Source organism: Meles meles, chromosome 5 (genome assembly GCF_922984935.1).
Source record: "Meles meles chromosome 5, mMelMel3.1 paternal haplotype, whole genome shotgun sequence".
NCBI lineage: Eukaryota > Metazoa > Chordata > Mammalia > Carnivora > Mustelidae > Meles > Meles meles.
Window position 1 is genome coordinate 68,929,569 of NC_060070.1, and position 20,949 is coordinate 68,950,517.

The 20,949-nt window shown below is 40.5% G+C and overlaps 1 protein-coding gene across 1 annotated transcript; it reads right to left on the reverse strand.

Moving 5' to 3' along the window:
• Positions 1-2,915: 2,915 nt before the first annotated feature.
• TCF21 (transcription factor 21) lies at positions 2,916-5,965 on the reverse strand. The gene is made up of 2 exons (XM_046005656.1): positions 5,254-5,965; positions 2,916-3,463 (listed from the first exon to the last, which is right to left on the reverse strand). The coding sequence occupies exons 1-2, from the start codon at positions 5,701-5,703 to the stop codon at positions 3,374-3,376; spliced, it is 540 nt and encodes a 179-aa protein (XP_045861612.1). The 5' UTR covers positions 5,704-5,965; the 3' UTR covers positions 2,916-3,373.
• Positions 5,966-20,949: the final 14,984 nt, after the last annotated feature.

Here is a 20,949-nt window from a genome sequence, read left to right on the forward strand (position 1 = left end):
TGGCTTAAAAATCTCCTTGGGCAGGATTTCCCACTGATCACCGAATATAACCAGAGGTACCAGATCTCCTTTACCACTTCTCTTTTTAGAAAGTCTCCAATTTGGCAGCAGAAAAACCTGGTAGAAACACAATGAATTGCTTGTAAGAAGTCATACAAGCCATCAGAGAGAGAGAGAGAGAGAGAGAGAGAGAGAGAGAGAGAGAGAAAAGGGGGACTTCCTGCACTACAGGGCAGTTTTACTCTCTGTCTGCTCCTCCTGAGGACTCACAGACATGTTTATCTTCCAAGCTTCTACAGTCTGATTTCCTTGTTCTCCTGGGTTCTTTTGTCTGTTTTTGTTTTGTTTTGTTTTCCTGAAAGCACCTTCTAAGACAGTTTTCATAAGGAAGACAGGGGCAGGACACACCCTACCCCTCACCCTCATCCTCGGAGCAGCAGAGGAGGTCCCCCCCATTCTTTCCCCAACAGCCTCTTGCCTCCTTTTCAGATCAAGGCACACCAGGTACCTGGACAGGGTAAGGGTAGGATGGCTGTCCCAGGACTACAGACACTGGAAAGAAGGGCATGGTAGGTGGGGGAGAGCTGGCTGGCCTAAGGGAAGGGTCCATGTGGAAGAAGTGTTTAGACTGTAGATGTGTGTATGAAAGTGTTTGGGGCTGTCACATTGCCACATTCCTGTGCCTAGTGGTAGCCATTACCCAGTCATTCCCATAGTGTTGCCTGCTCCTTTCAGTGAGCAACCATGGCACCCCAAGTACACCCTTGCCTTGTGGCTGAGGCCCCTGTTAGCAAGCCTTCTGAGAGCAGGACCCCAGGGCAGCCCTTCTGTTTATTGGTCTCAGGCCCTGTGTTTGCTCTCTGAATTCTGGGTTCTAGATTTTCAGGAAGTAGTCACACTGGTAGAAAGCTCTAGACAAATTTGGAGAACACTTGGGAGAGGTAAAGGCATGTGTGAGAGAGAGAGAAAAATTGTAACCTTCAGCACTGCATCCAAGACAGAAAGGTGTTTTGTTTGGGCAATAGAGAGATCATCACCTGTGCCTTTTGAACACATACCCTTCCAGCTTCCTGTCGGGGACACTTTGAGGTCAGGTCAAGCATGGACAGCTCATCTCTGGCTACTTTGTGAAAGTAACTGATCTTTTATAAAGTGATTGCATAAATATAATCTAGATTGTGTCCCACTGAGGTTTTGTGAAGCAAAAGCGGAAAAGTACAAGTAAGATTATTCTAACTTTCATCACCATTTTCAGAGATGAGAAAACTGAGGACCCAAGCCCTTTCAGGGAGAACCTAGAGGTGGAACCCTGGCTTAACTCACGTGTTCCCTATTCATAGGCTCATGCCTCATGCTAAAAGCAAAGGCTTCAAATTATAGGAAGGAGGTATAGGACTTTTAAAAAGTCCGTTTGCAGTTTGGGGGTCCCCAGAATGAGCAAGCGGAAATTTCTTCTCTGTGCGCCACCTGAGTAGGGTGCTCAGAATTTTGAGCATTTGGTTTATAAGAACATGAGTGGGAGCTTGGAAATTTTGTTGAACATGAACAGCAAACAACTGAATCACTCCGGGACTCATTTCTGAATTGGATTCTGAATCTTGGAGCCAGGAACACTGGCCCTGTGGTTGAAGTGACCAAATGCAGGAATTTGGAGAAGGTGGAGGTGGTCAGGGCTTGAATTGCACTCCTGAAAGTCAAGTGGGGGATGGGGGAGTGGTAGGAAAGCCAGACACCAGGAGAGGTCCTCTGACGTGCAAAAGATAGGCAAGGCGGGTAAGGAGTGAGCGCCATCGGAGAGGAGAGATTTGCACTTGATAATGTGGTAGCCTTCACCGGCAGAGAACCTCCCCGTTCCCCTGTCAGGACCAGTGTCACCGGCTCCTTCCCAGAAGGCCAGGGCCAGGCTTCTACCCCGTAAGCAGATTAGGGGTTCCTTGTAGGTGCACAGGATGGACCGAGGGAGCTCTTACTCCAGGTACCAAACTGAGCCGAGAAAAAGAGAAAAAAAATCGAAAAGAAAGAACAAATGAAGCGGAAGTTTCAAGGCCCTCTGCGAGGAATAACAGTATAAATAACCGAAGACGTCTTGTAAACACTGCGGTCATAACCCCGAACATTAAACAGCCTCGGTGGCATCTGGCGCATCGGCCGCTGCGGGCTGCTCTGGGGCAGCGAGTGAACCCAGTTCCAGGCTCCTCGGCCTCGCCTCTCTGTTTATCTCAACTTAATCTTCCCCCAACGAGCTGTTCCGTAGCATGGAAGATGTTTAAATTAAAACCCAGCCCGCCGGAAGTGGTGGCGGGGAGCTGAAGGCGATGGCTAACTGTGACCGATAGGCAGGCATGAGCGGTGTTAGATGTAATTCATTAATTACTAAGAAGAAAGAGTGTAATGTTGTCGCACTTCCTAAAGGTTATGGAATTTGCACTTTTCATAGCTCCCATTATTTCTTCACAGTTTGGTACTATGGGTTGCTCAGGTTCATGTCTGCGCCTAGAAAGCTAACAAAAAGTGAAATTTATCTTCCTGCTCCTGTCATCAATTATACTGCGAAATACTTGAAAATCGGATTTTCCTTTTTGTGTGTTTTGCCCTTGAATCGTGTAACTGTTAGTAACATTATCCCCCAACTTTTTTTTGGTTCACGGTTACATTATTTATAATTGTCTTAAAAGTAACCTGCAAACCTGAGCCCCTAGTTTCTTTTTGAGGTTTCAGTGCAAAATGTGAGCTGCACCTTCCCAGTGGAAATTGTGTTTAATCTTTTCCATTTTTAGAAGTCTAGATTGAGGTTCAAACAAATTACTTGTATTATCAGGCTTCCCCATAGTCTCCCACTTTTCTAAGGTATCTATCTCTCTACCTATCTATCTATATTTTGTAAAAATCACACCAATGTCAGGGCTTTTAGCAATATAAAGAAAGATTTATTTTCGAAAGTAGCAAAACTTGTTTGAAAAAATATATATATCTTTAAGTGAATTACTTAATAAATGTGACTGTCAAAGTCAGCTATTCTATGATCTACATTTTACAACATATTGTACAAAAGATACACGTTGATAGGCTCTTATTATCTATTTATATATTTATAATTACATATTGCACTTGGACCAGCAAGGCTCGCAGAGTCATTCACGGTAGAAGTTAATAAAGTTAAATAGATGGGAATCTTTGTAAGTACAATTGATCTCCTCAGGTCTGGAAACGAATCTCCTCGTCGCTGTAAAGTGTTCTTGCGGGGGTGGGGGCGGACAGGGAGAGGAGCGTTGCGAGGGGGAAGCACAGACAGAGAGCAGGGAGGGCAGGGGTCGCCTTCCCGGGGCCCGCTCCCCCCTGGGAGCGCGCCTTTCCCAGACTCGCACCTCCAGGGTCAAGACGCTGTGGTTCCACATAAGCGGCTCGCGGTCACCACTTCTTTCAGGTCACTCTCGGGTTTCCCGGCCACCATAAAGGGCCACGTCTGCAGGAGAAAAGAGGGTGGAGGAGGTAAGTGGCCTTGGAGGAGGAGTAGGGTGGGCTCCGAGCCTGAGACCAAAGGAGAAGGCGAGTTGGGGGCAGGCAGTGAGTTGGAGAGACCCGTTATCGCTGCAATTTGATAGGTGTTCTAGTGCGCCCGTGCCGGGATAATGAAAAGCGTTGGAGCCATAGCTCGGGGTGACAGAGCAAAGGGGTTCATCCTAGTTGTAAGAGAAACCGAAAAGAACAAGTCCTTGGAAAGCCCAAAGGTGCTGGGACCGTGGCACAGTCTGGAGGCAGCTGTCCCGGTGAGCCTAAGCAGGGAAGTCGAGAAGGACCCCGTACCAAGTGGACACCAGGTTCCAGGCGAAGTGCCTTCGGGTCCATCTTCTGGGGCGCTGGCCAGGTTTCCCGGCCCTCTTGCTATCCTCCCCGTCTATTTTTCTACTGCCAGCTTTCATTTCCTCCTTCACAAAACCGGGCTTTTGAACACACTTCCTAATTTAATCAGTGGCTCTCAAGGGGGGGGGGTAATGCTAATAAAATAATATACACTCATATTTTATTTAAGATCATCTTTCTACTGGGCTAAGCGAGCATTGCCTTTTCTCCTTTCCGAGGTGTTTTAGAATAAAGCTCACTTACGTTTCTTTATTCAAAGACCAGCGAAGCAGCAACTGTAAATGAAGTGATTACTTTCATTTTAGTTCCAGATTTCTAAAAGCTATTTACTCATCTTTTTTTCGAAAAAGAATAAACTTTCAATTAGAGGGAGAAATATTTACCAGGACAAAATGTCGTTTTGGATCCCCTCCCCCCCAATTCCTGAAACCAATTCAGTGAGAAGACAATTCAAAGCTTCAAACCTCTCCCACTAGTGCTGGCCGATAAGACGACTTTTAAGAGGAAAACCTCTCATTCTTATCATATATAAACAAAAGTGCTAGTAAGTTGTGGTCCTTGTTTTTCTTTAGAGCCTGGAAGTCTTAAAATTAAATCAAATTTAAAAAGGAATTAACCTATACTTCTTATACAGCAAAATATATTTGAAAGAAAATTCGCCTCAATGAGTATTACTTTTTTTTTTTTAAATTTTAAAAGACAGGCTGAATAGGCATACTTTTTAAGATAAAATGTAACACGTTTTTAAACCTTCCATGAGAGTAACCTATTTTAATATTATTTATTATAGTCTAGTATCATTTATTACACTAATATCTGTGAGAATTTACTGATTATGCTGATACTTGTTAGAACTTCTGGGAATTTACCTATAAGAGAAGAGCCGAATATTTAAGTATTTGGGAACTTACATGACAATTTTTCGGGCACGAATTTGTCTGAATCTATGGTCCTAAATATACTTGGGAAAGAAGCAGAGTTGGGTGTTTTTACGTACAAAAAATGAGAAAGAAAAAAACCAAGTTTTCAGCTCAAAGAAGAATAAAGAGATTAATAAAATGCCTTCTGGGCGCGCAGCAGCTGGTCGGTGCTCCCCGTCCCACACCAGCCCTGACGGCGCTGGCGCGGCTTCGGGGATCCCTCCTCTTTGCCAGCTCAATACACTTGCAAACTCTTAATTGGGCTGCCACGTCAAACACTTGCATAAATCATCCCTGCTCCGGCTGCTTGCAGGGCAGCGAGCGAGGGCCGCGTGGGATCTCATGCAAAGGTCCCCAGGGGCGCGCCGGGCTGGGGGCGGCAGAGGTGAGCGCACACTCACCGGGCACACCGGGCTGCGGGCGCGCTGGGGCGGTGGCATTTGGGTAGCCGCAGCGGCACCCGCGGACTTACCAGGTTGACCGGGTGAATGTAACCGTTCTCGTACTTGTCGTTAGCCAGGATCTGCCTCAAGTGCGCGATGTAGCTGGATGCCAGCCTGAGCGTGTCCAGCTTGGAGAGCTTGGTATCCGGGGGCACCCAGGGCAGGGTGGTCTTGAGCCTGGAGAAGGCCTTGCTCAGCACCCGCATCCGGGCCCGCTCGCGCGCGTTGGCCGCGTTGCGCTGGACCTGCTTCCCCTCCTGGCTGACGCCGCTCAAGGGGCTCTTCTTGGTGGGCGCCTTCCTCCTCTTGCCCAGGCCTCCGCGGCCTTTCTGGGGAGACCCCGCCTCGCAGTTGGAGCTCTCCTCGGTGCTCTCGTTGGAAGTCACAAACTCTTTGCTCGAGTCCATTTTCAGCCCGTCACAGTCCAGCATCTCCACCTCTTGAAGATCCTCCACATCGCTGAGGGAGCCGGTGGACATGTTTGGGGGAGAGGATGAGAGAGAGAGAGAGAGAGGAGGAGAGAGAGAGAGAGAGCGCGAGAGCGAGCCCCAAGCCAGTGGGCCCCGGGTGTGGAATGTGGAGCAGCCACTTCGTGTTGGGAACTGGAGTTGGGGTCTGGTTGAGTCTCACCCCCCTTTCCCCTTCGCAGAGCTGTGAGAAGGAACCGAGAGGGCTTCTGCGGGGAGGAACCCGGCTGTGTTTCCCCACCCCCGGAGTCGTGGCCGCAGAGGAGTGTGAGAGAGCGCTGAGGAATTTGGTGGACACTAGGAATTTATCTGGGGAATAGAGAGGCGGATCCTTGTAGCCCAGGGGAGGGGCCTCGTAGGCCCCAGAGGACTCTTAGACCCCTTTCACAACCGGAGGGAAACTCTTAGGCAGCGACCCTGATTTCCAACTTGTAATGTAAATCCTCTCAACTGCAACACGCAAATACCAGTCACCTTCCACTTTAGCCCAGGAGGAGAGCGCCCCACTCACAGCCCCTCTCCTGGGCCATCTCCTAAGGCCCGCTTTCCCTCTTAAGAGGTTAGTGAGGATTTCAGGAAAATGACCAAATCCTTTTGCTCTTTCTGGGCCTTCCAAACACAAATTTCACAAGCATCTCCCTGTCCTCACTTCCCCACAATTAAAACACCAATTAAAATCCAGACAGCGATCAACTCCCTCCTGCCTGAGACTGTGGCTTTACCAAGGTAACTTCTCGCCTGAACTGGGGTACATTAACAAAACAAGGGCTTCACTGAATCTTTAGGATGATGCAGAAAAATGACCCAAACATCCATCTGCACCTGGTCCCTTTAAAGCTATCAAGGAACTGCCTGTGTGTACACAAACATCCTTGAGGCTTGCACACCCACGGCAACACACACAGTTCAGCTGGAGTGGGGTCGCGGTGAGATAGAGTCACGCAAGTGTGTGGAAAACATTTTGTTAATTGGTAATCTTTTCTTGACGAAATGAAAACTTTCCCCTAAATTTCTTTCTAGAAATGCATTTAAGAATGTCTTAAGAATCTTAGCTGCTCTCAGATATTATCTTGCCTGGGATTTGTTTTCTCCCTCCCCCAATGCCTTGGCCTCCTTAGGATCTCTTTGCTACCCGGGTTCCCCACACGAAGTTGATATTGCAGAACACGAAGCATTATTATCCCTTCGGGGAAAGTTTTTTTGTTGTTGTTGTTGTTGTTGTTTGTTTTGTCTTGTTTTTTTTCCTTTCCTATCTCTAACTCCAGCCTGGACCCTCTTTTTCCTGGAGCATAAGAAAATCTGGAGAGTTAAGTAGAAAAGCAAAGGGAGCCAGAAACCAAGAGCTTGCACAAAATCCATGAAATAAAATTGGAGAGATGGAACGCATGAATCTTACTGATTCTTCTCCAGGTTTTCTTTCCTTGCAATTAGGCACCAAAGATGAGGGCTGGAGCAAAGTGTAAGAGCAGCTTCAGAACTTCTGGCTGGCAGTCTGTACCCTCTCCTACATTAAGATATCATATCTCTAATCCTGGCTCAGCTGGGAATTCACTAACCTCTAACGTTTTGTTTTGTTAGCAGGGTCTTGTTTGCTTTCCCCCATGCTGTAAACTAAACAGATTGTCAGCAAATCAGTCTTTATTAATGAATTAGTGAGAACCCCTCCCCATAATATCTTTGCCCAGGATCCAAAATTTGTTAATCACCAGTGTAGAGATTTATGAGCTCTCTTATTTTCTGTTGTTTGTGCAGGTGGAGATTTAAATGACCATATCCACCACCAAGATTTATTGTGAGAGTGATTGATGTTATAAACCAGCAACAGGACTCTTCCCACAGCAGGGATGACAGAAATATCAAGTTGAAGTTGCCTTTGTCCTCACAACGGACCCAGTACTACAACACAGAAAAAGTATAATAATTTAACCTGAGATCCAAGACACAGCATTAAGAGAACACCCAGCAGGCCTGTTAAACATTTCCCTACTCATTCCCAAACTAGTTTCTTCGATTTTTCCTCCCTTTTCTTGCTCTTAGGAAGACATGAAAGTTATTTTTAGGCTAAAGGAGCTATTGTGAAAGTAGGCATTGGTCACACTTTGTGAAATGTATATTTGCAGCTACTGAGATATCTGCAAACTAACCACAATTTATTTATGTATTTATTTAGGCTCTGGAGTGGGATCATAGTTAAGAATCAGAACTATGGCCTTACCACAAACCAAGCTACTAAGTTGTATAGATTTTGCTTCTCTGAGCACTCTCTTGTGGTGGGGGGGAGAGAGTCTGGTTTTCTGCCACATCTCAGTTGGTAGGCTGCTCAGGCTCTTAGAGGGACAGCAACCATCATAGACATAAGTACTGCTGAACAGATTTCTGTGATTTTTTAAAGTCTGAAATGTAAGATGAGCAATTTCTGGAAGAGAGCAAAACAAGCTTCATGCCACAAATTGGTTTATGTGCCTAGCAATTATTATTGTTTTTTTAGATAAGCAAGAATTAAGTCCACGTATCCTGCAGTGATACATTTAGATGGGAAGGGCAACTGGGTTACTAATGAACTTTGGGGTGTCTGTGAACACTCTCCAGGGGATAGTTACCAGTTTGGGATGTGAAGATGTGAAGAAGGCTGTTATTTAGGTATCTGGATGTGAAGTCTGGAAGAAAGTACATTAATATAAATAATACTTTTTTTTCTTTCCTCTTGACATTTTGTCTCTCCCTACTAATAAACACTAAGGGGCAAATGGGTGGGAGAAATGCCTTATTGGATTCTACTAAGAAAACCAGTTAAGCTGTAACTTAAGCTGTGCCAAATTCTCCCCAAATATAAACTATATTCTGTGAGAAGAGAAGCACTTTTGAGAAGCAGTATTAACTCTTTCGATAACAAGAGAAATACTTAGAACATTACTGTTCCAAAACGCCAACTAGAATGTTTGTGGTTTGAAAGCAGGAGGTAGTTACTGAAAGTTCTTGCTTTACTTTTAAGGGAGAGTTTATGCCCCAGAGACATCTGGCCAATTTGCTGTACACTTCTAATGATTTGTTTTGCAAGAAAGACTATCTTTGAAAGATTTCAGGGCTAAGGAAAATCTATCTCCAAAGGTTGTAAAACGAAGATTAGGTGTGGAATGTGTCCTTGAACTTAAATCCTGGTCTATCAGCTGATAAATTTTCGGGAAGTTCAAATCTGATTCAGTTGTGCTTGGATGAAATAATTTGCTTCCTTTTTTATGAGAAGGAAAACATGACAGGCTTCTTTCTGACTTTATATGCTATCATATTCTCTTTCCTGGGGCGGAAGGGGGGGAAATTATATCTTCTAATTAAAAATTTAATTCTTTTCTCATACTCTCCATTTTTTGGCCGGAAAGCACACAGACTGGCAAATTGGAGAAACTGCTAATTCTGTTTTTTTTTTTTTTCCCTTTCTCTTCTAATGAACACTTCCTGAGGTGTTATTCTCTTTACTTGATGGCAACCACCACTTAAACAATGTCTGGGCTTTCTGTGCAAATCAGTGCCTCTTTCTCCATTCAACAAAATTGTCACTGTATCCTTGGCTGTGACTGATTGATCGTTTTCCATCATCTCCTGCTCATAAACTTATTTAAATCTGGTTCTGTTTTTTTTTTTTGTTTTTTTTTTTTTTTTTTTTAAGAGCAAGGGCAGGGAGGGGCAGAGGGTAGAGGGAATCTTAAGTAGGCTCCACACCCAGCGCAGAGCCTGACACAGGGCTCCATCTCATGGCCCTGAGATCATAATCTGAGTGGAAATCAAGAGCCGGACCCTTAACTGACTAAGCCACCCAGGTGCCTCCCCTCTTTTAAATTACATTTTTAACTTAATTTACAAAGTGAGTACTGTCTCTCCTTATGTGTTCCAAATTGTAATGGTGCTGGCCTATCATATTTTAGCAGTTAAAGTGAGTAGAACACTAGTGAGTGAGATAGGTGACTATTTAAGGAGGTCAATATAGCGATGCGGGTGTTGTGTTATCTATGCCTGGCATCGATTATGATCAACAATCAGAAGTCCTCTTCCTACCCCCTCTGCCCTTTCCACATTTTATTCAATGAATTGTAGCTCCAAACCCACAACACTAAGATCTAAAGCTGGCAAACAAAACAAAACAAAAAACCAACAATAGGAAAGTCCAATGAAAGTCCAAACGCATCATGGCTTTTATATCCAAGAAGCAACCTTGCATCTACATGCTCCATAATGTGACTTTGAAAGCAGCCAAGCCCATGCGCTTGAAGGACAGAGTTTACCTTAAGAAGCAAGTTGGATGAAGGAAACACTGGATGATAGTGAGAGATAAAACTTTCCAAATTCAATTTCATGTCCTCCCAATCCTAGAATAATTATATCAGACCTACTCGATATCGGGGAAAAAGGGAGGAAAACCTGAACAACCCTATAGTTGGGTACTGGGTGAGGAACACTGCCTCCATTCTTCTATTTTATGTAGGATCTTTCCTTTCTGTTGTCACTATTAAGGAGAGAGCTGATATATAAAGTGAACATCTTAATAGAGATCTGTACCAGAGACTTTCCCCCCCTTAACAAGGAAGTTTTAGAAAAGCTTGCTTGAAAATGACTTGTCTGTATCTTAATGTGAAGCCTGAGAGCAAATCCTCCCAAATTCTCCTAAAAAGAATAAATCTTGTGGATTACACGAAAGATACCTGTAAAACACATATATGCTAGACATGTTTATTGGTGGCTATAAAACAGAGATGGGCCAACTTGCTGTCAACCTCCTTCCTGTCAGGTTAGGAGAAGACATGCACTAGAATTGAAGCCTATTTCTGGTGATTATCTCCTGATTATAACCTTGTGGCAGGTGCTATTCGGCTGGAGGAGTGAGGAGTCATGGAGTTTAGATTGCAGAACTGGCAACAAAGTCCTGAGACTGTGACTCCTGATCTCAGGAACATGAAATATTTCCAGATGATGTACTTTTAAAAAATAGAACCCTCAAGTAATAGATGGTCAGAATTGGAAGGGCGGAGGACCAAGGGAAGCCTAACTAGCCAAGATTTCTGTGCAGGTTCACATTAGTCATCTGTGACCAACTTGCCACTTGAACCTATGTCCTGATTTGCCTTCTAATGCTCCTTGCACAAAGCCAGAGTGCTTTGAATTGTTCTTCCTATTTGAATAACAATAAAATATGTGAGAAAACTTATATTCTGTTGTCCCCTGTAACAACCGAATCCTGAATTACATAAAATGAGGTAGATTTAAGCTATCCCTGGGCATAATGCCTAGAACCTCATCTAAAGGTTTTAGTAATGTAAGTTCCAGAATAGCCTTGTTAAAATCTCATCTCTACCATGAGGGCCTGATGGGTGGCCAAGGGCCACTCATTCAATCTCCTTTTTCACATTTTTTTCCCATCTCCTCTGCTAAAACTCTGCTTCCAGCCATCAAAATCTTTTGCTCAGATGACTATAAAAGTCTCCTAGAGGACCTTTTGCTTCCATTCCTGCCCTTCTAAAATCCATTTCCAAAGAAATTGTCCAAGTCATTCTCCTACTTCAAATTCCTTAAAGCTTCCCATTGTGTTTGATATAAAGTCCAAATTCCTTATCATGGCTGGCATGACTCTACTTTGCTTACAACTTTCAACCACACAAGCCATGTGTGTGTCCCTCAATGACACTGTATCATTGCTTACCTCAGGACCTTTGTCCCTGTTCTTTCTCTTTGGATGCTTCTCTTTGGCTTTCTGCATGGTTGGCTTCCTAGTTTTCAGGTCTGATTTCAAATGTCACCTTCCAAACAAGAACTTCCCTGAGCATCCTTGTAGGAATATTTTTGTCCTATCATCCTATTTTATTTATTAGTAATAACAGTAGCCAAAGTTTACCACAAATCAGACACTGTTGTAAGTGTTTTCCAGATTAACCCATTTAATTTTAATAGCAACTTTGGGAGTTAGGAACCTTACAGATAAAATTGACTTGCAGAGAGATTAAGAAAAGTGTTTCATTCAGAAAGTTGCTATTCCAGGTGTCTATTATTGTGTAATAACCCAAATTCGTGACTTAAGTTATTTCTCTTATTTCTGTGGGTTGACCAGGTTCTGATGGTTGGTTTTTACTTCTGGTGTCTCCTGTTGTTGTAGCTGGAGGGCATCTAGAGCTGAAGTCATCTGAAGGCTTGCTTAGGCTGAACATCAAAGGTGACTTCTTTATTCACATATTCAGTGTCTCAGCGGGGATGGCTAGAAGAACTAGGGCCTGGCTGGGCATCTCTTTCTATATAGTTTCTCCACATGGCTTCCTCAGCCTGACAGTCTCATGTGCCTGAACTTCTAATAGGATAGCTGGCCTCCTTCTGAGTGAGTGAACATTCTATAAGACCCAGATGGAGGCTGAAAGTCTTCTTACGACCTAGCTTGGGAGAATGTACATCATTTCTGCCTCATTCTGTTGGTCAAATTCAAGTCATGAGGTCTTCCCAGAGTCAAGGGGGAGGGACCTATACAAAAATATGAATACCAGGATGTGTGGTTCATTGGCTGGGGCATGGATGGTTGTTGTCATCTTTGGAGGCTAGTTACTACAGTGGATAATTGCAAACCAAGATTTAAACATGATCCAGCTCTAGAGCCTTATTTTATATAGCTAATATGTCCTAATTGTTTTGTTTAACTGTGTTTACTTTATTATTGTCTGTTGACTCCTCTTCCCCTCTCTTCACTATAATGAAGACTTTAGGAGTGCAGGGACTTTAGATCTAGACAGGTGGTCCAGGGTGGGTGAATGACTGCTCCAAAAAGACACACCAGGACTCGGGTTCCTTTGCTCTTATTACTCTGTTGTCCCTGAGCATAAATGCCTTCCCATACATAGGTGAAGTCAGCTTATCCTTACCCTTAACAGTTCTCAGGGAGGTTGAAAAAGAGGGTGAAGGGCAAGTGGATTTCTTATAACAAGATCTGGAAGTTAGACATATCACTTCAGTTCCTGTCATATTGGCCTCTTTAGCTGGAAAAGGAAAAGTTTGGAAATACAGTCTCTAAATATGCTCAGCTTAAACTCAGAATTGGGGGGATCCATTAGTAAGAAGAAGGAAAGCCAATTCAGTCTCTGGCCATATATTTGTAGCATAAAGGATTAGGTTAACATATATGGAAAAATGCAGATCACAATTCTATGAAGTTTAAAATTAGTTCAAATCAAGTACTAGTGGGCTTCAGTTCTTACTTGGGTCTCAGAAAAATATTTAACAACCTATCTTTGACTGTGTATGTGAGAGCACTCATCAGTGTGGGTCATTTCAGCCAATGTTGTCACTAATTTCTACTTAGTAAATGACTTTATGAAGTTATTGCTTTTGAGGATAGACCAGTGAAAAATGTGTAGGTTGCTAAGGTTATTACTAACAACCATTGGCCCTCACTAAAGTCCTCTAAGTTGCTTGTTTAATTTCTATCAATTTTGTCATGTGGTGGCAAGGTTGTGAGTGAGTAGAAAACTTTTCTCTCTTTTTAAAAAATTTTTGTTTTTCTGACATACTTTCAAGATTTGGTAATAGTTTGCTGTCTTAGGTTGGGCTACCATAGCAAACCCATGTTCTTATAGTTCCAGAAGCTGGAAGTCCAAGATCAGGCTACCAGCATGGTTGGTGTCTGGTGAGAGCTCTCTGCCTGGCTTGCAGATGGCTGCTTTCTCCCTGTATCCTCACATGGTGTTCCCTCTGAGTGTGTACAATGATAGAGATTGCTCTCTTCTTATAAGGCCACCAATCCTATTGGACCTACTCTTATGATGTCATAATCTGAATTACCTTCTACATGTCTTATCTCCAATGCAGTCACACTGGAGTTAGGGCTTCAACATATGAGTTTGGCAGGGGAGGGGAGAGAACACAAATCAGTCCATAGCATTTATCTTTAGAAATTATAACTGGAAAAATGTGTTTTTTAATTCATTATTATTTCCAACTTTCCAATTACTCAGGATTAAGAAAAGATATGCCTAGGACACTTGTGTCATTTGAGGCTCTACTGTATATCAATGTCATTACACCAATGTCAATGCCAACAATAAGAATAACAAATTCCCAGCATTGTTTGTCTCAGTTTTCTTTTTAAGGACACTAGGAGGAAGAGCTTTAAATCTAAATTCATGGTCTATGACGAGGAGGGTCATCTGATACTCATTCCTAAAATCTGCAAAGGGCAATCCTCCTAAAGAAAGTAGGACCATTCTTTAGTCTGAAGCTCTAAATCAATTCTACAGAACCCATTAGTAGAAGAATCTAGGAATTCTTTATCTAGTGCCTTTGAGTATACCACATAGCTCCCACACAGAAATAGACATGGGTTAGATCAATTCAGTAATAAAATTTGCCAAACGTTTTGGGGGGATTACTTATAGACAAAACAAACAGTGAATTAACTGCACTGGGGTCTTTTTAACTGGTCACTCTGACATATTTTAGATAAAGCCAGTATTATTTTCAGCTAGAATGTTAGGCAGATACTGTAACTTCCCCTCACATGAATAAGTGAATTCTTTTTTCTTTTAACCCAGTTGCAAAACTGACCAAAATGAGAAAAACCACCCAAGACGGGTAGAGTAAAACATTTCTCAAATGAACTAAATATTAAATGGAGAATATAATGCTCACATCCCACTGAATTATAAAAAAATGAATGTCCTTAAAAGGATCATGATTTTTTGCTCTTCTTATCCTTTTCTCTTAAGTCACTGTAACATAGTAAAATACTTGTACTGTGTAAAAAGAGACCAGATCCAACTTCTGCTTATACAACTAACTAGTTGTGTGAACTCAAACAATTCTCTTAATTTAATTTTTCTGGTTTTCAGTGTCCTGTTTAACATGGTGACAGCAGGGATGGACCCCATATTTGGAGTGCATTAACCGAGATGATATCTGTAAAGTGATTTAGTTTAGTCCTTAACATGTAGTAAACACTTACAAATATTGATGGCTGTTGTGATGGTGGATGCTATGGTAATTATCTCTAAGGCTCTTTTTGACAGTAGCATTCTGGATTTTTTTTTTTTTCATTTTCACTTTGGGATAGGAGTAGAATTATAAGAGATAGAACCTTTCGATAAGAATAACAACCATACAGAACAAAGAAATACCTTCTCTAAAAACAAAACCCTAAAAAAGTGTGTGTCATCAAGGAGGAGTAATTTCAATAAAATCTAGAATTCTCTTATTTTGGACCAAAAGCAGCTATGATCCCAGTCATAAAATTAAAATTCTATTTCGTATGACGTTATGACTACTTTAGTCTTTCCCTTTCCTTTCTGGTGATTTGAAGGATTTTGTCATTAGCAATTATTTTTCCCCCAGAAAATTGAATTTAGTCCAGATCATGGTGGAATAAAGATAAAGTATGTTTTGTAAGGGCCTCACAGTTAGTCAGTTATATCACCAAGCGTTTAACCCTAGAGATAAAAATCACAGCTCTCTACTATGCAAGTAACTTTGCTTTAAAAAAAAGAAAAAAAAGAACTATCACCAAATATTAAGTGTTAGACACAACCACTTTTATTTGAGATGGTTATTTTAAAATTGATACTGGGTTAGCATCCCTTTTGAATTTTTTTTTGTCATTTTTAAGAAATGTTAAAATTCTATTAATAAATGATTTTCTCTTTTGCCTGGGTAGGGGTACATTCTAAAATTATTGTTTGGGGTTCTTACAAAAGAAAAAGTACTATTTAAAATGAAAATGATCTGCTTCCTATTTTTGGTTTTGTATTACCAATTTTCAAAATATTAGATCTCAGTAAGCCTAATAAAACAAAACAAAAGAAAATAACAAACAAAATTGTTCTCACCAACAGCTAAAATGATCCCATCCTGGAATCCTGGCCTCCAAGTTCATTCTCACAAAGAAGGGCCAATATCTTGAATAGCACTTATCTTTGGTATTCATGACTGACAAACAAATGCAGAAATTTTGAAGTACAAGAATTGTCTTCATTTCCTGGGGCAGCTAAAACCAATGACCAAAAACTGAGTGACTTAAAACAACAGAAATTTATTCTCTCCGGGTTCTGGAGTCCAGAAGCTAAAAATCAAGATGTTCACAAGGCCATGTTCCTACCAAAAGCTCTAGAGAAGTATTTTTCCTTGCCTCTTCCAGCTTCTGGTGGCCCCACGTGTTCCCTTGCTTGTGGCTACTTATCTTTGCTTTCCATCTTTATCATCACGGGGACTTTTCTCTGTGTTCCCGCATCTTTTTCTATCTTTTATAATCATACTCTCATTAAATTTAAGGCACACTTGAGTCCAATATGATCTCATCTTGATTCTTATCTTCATTATATCTGCAAAGATTCTATATCTGGAAAGGTCACATTCTGAGGTTCTGGGTGGACATGAATTTTGGGAAGGTACTTCAACCTATTAGAAATCTCCACTTTGTGATTTACACTACACATGACCATGACCAAGAATCTCAAGTTGGGTCCCCATGGACTGAAAAAATCAGAGTGAAAAAAAGAATATATTTAGTCATTTATTTGCATCTTAAAGAAATTTAGTTACATTGGAATCTTATATATATGGAAAAATGCAGCCAAACTTTACCTCTAGTGATGGGGGGGATTCCACCAATCAATAAACCAAACATAAAAAAACACCTTTTAAAATAACACTTTTTATAAAATTTTAAACTTATAGAACAGAAGGAAAATAATCACATCTTTCTAATATTATATTGATATCTGATTTCCCATTAGATGGAGATAGGTAATAAAATCATGAAGCCTCTATTTTAATGTTACTCAAATACATACTCTATTATTTTAATTTTTTATATATGTATTTATATTCATATATATATCAAGTGTTAAAAGTTTTAAAAATTCAAGTTTTAAAAATTATCTAAGAGCTGAACCACTTATTGCATGTATTTTTCATTATTTTGCCTTTAAGAAGAAAATTTTAAAATTACTCTATAGTGATATTAAGAAAAGCATGAAACACTTCAGTGTTTCACCTTTGAGTTTTTTATCTCTACCAAGTAATTACTTGAATCCAATTATTTTGCATTCTTAGCTCTCTCTTAAATTCCCTTTCTTTAAAAAGTGTTCATAGTTTTGCAGCAATGTCCACAGTAGCCTAATTATGGAAAGAGCCCAAATGTCCATCAACAGATGAATGGGTAAAGAAGATGTGGTATTGATATCTACAATGGAATATTATACAGCTACCAAGAAATGAAATCTTGCCATTTGTGACATGGATGGAACTAGAGGGTGTTATGCTAAGTGAAATAAGGCAATCAGAGAAAGACAATTATCATACAGTTTCACTTATGTGGAGAATTTAATAAACAAAAAAATGAAATAGAGGAAGAGAAGGAAAAATAAAATAAGATGATATCAGAGAGGGAGAAAAACCATAAGAGACATTAACTATAGGAAACAAACTGAGTGTTGCTAGAGGGGTGGTGGGTGAGAGGAGGGGTAACTAGCTGATAGGCATTAAGGAGGGCATGTGATGTAATGAGCACTGGGTATTATAAGCAAACGAGAATTTATTAGACTCTACATCTGAGACTAATGATACACTATATGTTAACTAATTGAATTTAAATAAAATAAGTTATAAAAAAGTTAGTATGCTGGATAATCTTAGCATAAATATGGTATCCATCCTCCTTCCTTGTGAAATTTTAGCCATTGAATCAAAGTCTCATAGATTTCCCAAACAATAGATAGCCTTAGAAACAGTATGTAAATTTGGTGGGGTTTTTTTTGTTTGTTTTCTTATTTATGATAATCTTTTCTTCATAGTGGAAGAAGCCTGATGAAATAGATTTCTTTCTCTCTCTCTGTTTTTTTCCTATGTGTTCTTTCAATTGTGTTATTACTTCTACATTGAAAGGTCAGGATATGCTCTCTTATTTTGATTAAAAAATCTTAATTTAAAAGATGACAGGAATATGGTAAAACCAATGAAAATTTATTCTGGGCACAGGTAAGGATCTGTGTTGTTTGGCCATTTGGTGGAAGCTGGAGCCAGTAAGGACCTCCATCCACTCCAAACGGCTGCTCTGCTCAGCTCAAGTGCTCACAGAACCTCATCTCTGCTCACAGAACCTAGCTCACCACTAAACCAAGGCAGCTAACTGAATTTCTCTTCTTTTCCATGATGTAGCAAATCTTGGGAGTACACAATATTTTCTTCTTTTTAAAAATTTTTATAAAGATTTTATTTATTTGGGAGAGAGAGAATGAGTGACTGAGAGAGCACAAGAGGGGTGGAGGGGCAGGGACAGGGAGAAGCAGACTCCCTGCTGAGCAGGGAGCCTCACATGGGGCTCAAGCCAGGACTCTGGGATCATGACCTGAGCCAAAGGCTGACGCTTAACCCCCTGAGCCACCCAGGCATCCCACAACATTTTCTTCTTAACACTGACAAATACAAATTAAGAAAAGAACGAATGACTGCTGGGCACCTGGGTGACTCAGTGGGTTAAAGCCTCTGCCTTCGGCTCAGGTCATGATCTCAGTCTCCTGGGATCGAGCCCCACAGGAAGCCTGCTTCCTCCCCTCTCTCTGCTCACTTCTCTGCCTACTTGTGATCTCTCTCTGTCAAATAAATAAATAAAATCTTAAAAAAAAAAGAATGAATGACTGCTATTTATAAAGGGCCATTGATCATAAAATTGAAGATACATAAATCAAATACACAGTTACAAATGAGAGAAGGGTGTGTTTGAATTAAAGATGCCACTGTTAAAACACAGATTTGCAAAACATTAATTTAAAGGTCTTCTGAAAGCAAAAGACCAGAAACTTCTGGCATTTACCTTTAATTATGACATTTATGATAATTGGTTGAGATTATTATTTAGTACAATGGTTTTGATCAGATTCTAGTCTCAGGGACCTTTGGAATTGATTCCAACTTTAGCATGGAAATAAAAACATATTTCTCTTCTTTCCTTGCAAGGTATTGTCAGGACAAAGTCCTTGACTTGCACTGCAGGTTCATAGAAATTATGGAATGCCTTCTGGAGTCTAGGAAGAGCATGGGACATCACACAATGAGCTATCTGATTTATACGAATTTATATTTTAATGTTTTGTACTCTTTTGGGAAACATAATTCAACACGTGACCTTGATGGGTTGAAGAATAGGGTAGAGATGACAAGCAAACACTTTATTTCCCTCAGTTTTCTTTTTATCTTTGGATCTTTGGTGAGATAGGAGAACTGACTTAGATCTTGAACAGCAACTCATACTAACAGAAAACCACTAAATTATTGGGAGAAATACTAACACGTGACCTTCCTCAGACATTCTCTAGGTGTATTATCATCACTAAATTAGTTAGTGATGTTTGGTTGGTTTGTGTCCTTTTATTTAAAAAATAAAACATATATAAAAACAACTCATGTTGTATTAGTTGTTAGCTTTGGCACTAGAACTGTTATTGACACATACCATGTGAAAATAGTTAAAAGAAAATGTTATCTTAAGGTTCCATAGATACTTTTTTTATCCTTTACCTATAGAAAATATAGGAATAAAACATTCTTTCTCACATCCCTAAATACTCATGTATTTTTAAAGCAAATGTTTGACTTTTTTTTTTTAAATTATTCGGAGTGCCATAGAAACTCATTTCAATTGAGAAACCAAATACCTGGACCGATCTTCTTTGTGATGGCTTCACCCTCTGTCATCCTACAATTTCCTTTACAGGGAAAACATTGAGAGGGATGATGCCTTTTCTTTGACTGCTTGTTTCTGGAATACTAGATTCTACGCCAACACACTTCACTTAAGTTGTTTCTCTCTGTAGAAAACAATTAGGGGAACTTTCAACATTAAGACAACCCAGTGCCTATTGCTTTTCCCCCCTCCTGAAATATAAAGATAACTGATAAAACTGGTATTCTGGGGAAGAGCTTACATGATCTAAACTATTGCCTTTCTTCTCTGTTCAACAAATATGAATTAAAACACATTTTTAAATATTTTAGCTCTCTTATATTTCTTGTTTTTTTTTTTTAAGATTTTACTTATTTATTTGACAGGCAGAGATCACAAGTAGGCAGAGAGAGCGGGAGAAACAGGATCCCTGCTTAGCAGAGAGCCCAATGCAGGGCTCCATCCCAAGACCCTGAGATCATGACCTGAGCTGAAGGCAGAGGCTTAACCCACTGAGCCACTCAGGAGCCCCAGCTTTCTTATATTTCTTATCTTTAGTTTTAGATTTCATCCATATTCAGGTAAAAATGCTCTGTTTTATTTAAAATTATATCCAAAAGAGGGGGATCAGTTTGGCCAAATTATCATTTTATTTTTGGCTTTTTAAAGTTGCATTCCTTTGAAGGCATGTTTGGTGTGTGATGTTCTCCTCAAGTTAACAACTACCACATCACAAAATAAGCTTAGCTGAGAGTTGCAAACTAGTGGAAACAAACAAACAAACAAACAAAAAAACTTAAATGCCTCTGACAAAAGAAGAGAGGGTTTAAAAAGAGTAGGCGAGGCACAAGTTATCATGAAGGCTGTGGGTAACTCTATAGGGTAAGTAGCTATTGACCTGTCCACAGAGTTACTGAAACCTCTCCCGGAGCTCCGGGAAGGAAAATAAAGTGTTAGTAGAAATTTCCTGTAATCCTTCCTCTTCATGACATAGGATCCCTTGGGAAATCTGCTGTGTTTTAAGATTTCTTTACTCTATACGGAGCAGTGATTATCTTTCCAATGTCATGTTCTAGGCCCCTTAGCCAAGTAATCCAACTCATTCTTGGTGACATGCCATCTCCGTGGGCAGGTCTTCCCAAGATGCCTATCTCTCACATTTCAGTTTTACTTTTAAATGGACTCATTAAATTTCCACATAAATGTTAAAATTTAGCTTACTGAAGCTGTTTCTTCAAAAGCTCAAACAACTTACGATTGTGTTAAGTAAATCAAACGCACACAATGAAAGAATCAGATTTAGAATTTTGGAGACATTATGATAGCATTTTAATTTTTGGAGTATGATTTGGAGTATTTAATTTTTTTTTGGAGTTTATTTTAAAATTACTTTTGGAGTATATTTTGGAGTATTCAATTACTGAAGTATTATTTAAATAAAATTCACCCATGAACATTGGGGAGGTATGTGCTATGGTGAGTGCTGTGAATTGTGTAGGACTGATGAATCACAGACCTGTACCCCTGAAACAAATAATAAATTATATGTTGATCAAAAAAATTAAAATAAATAAATAAAATTC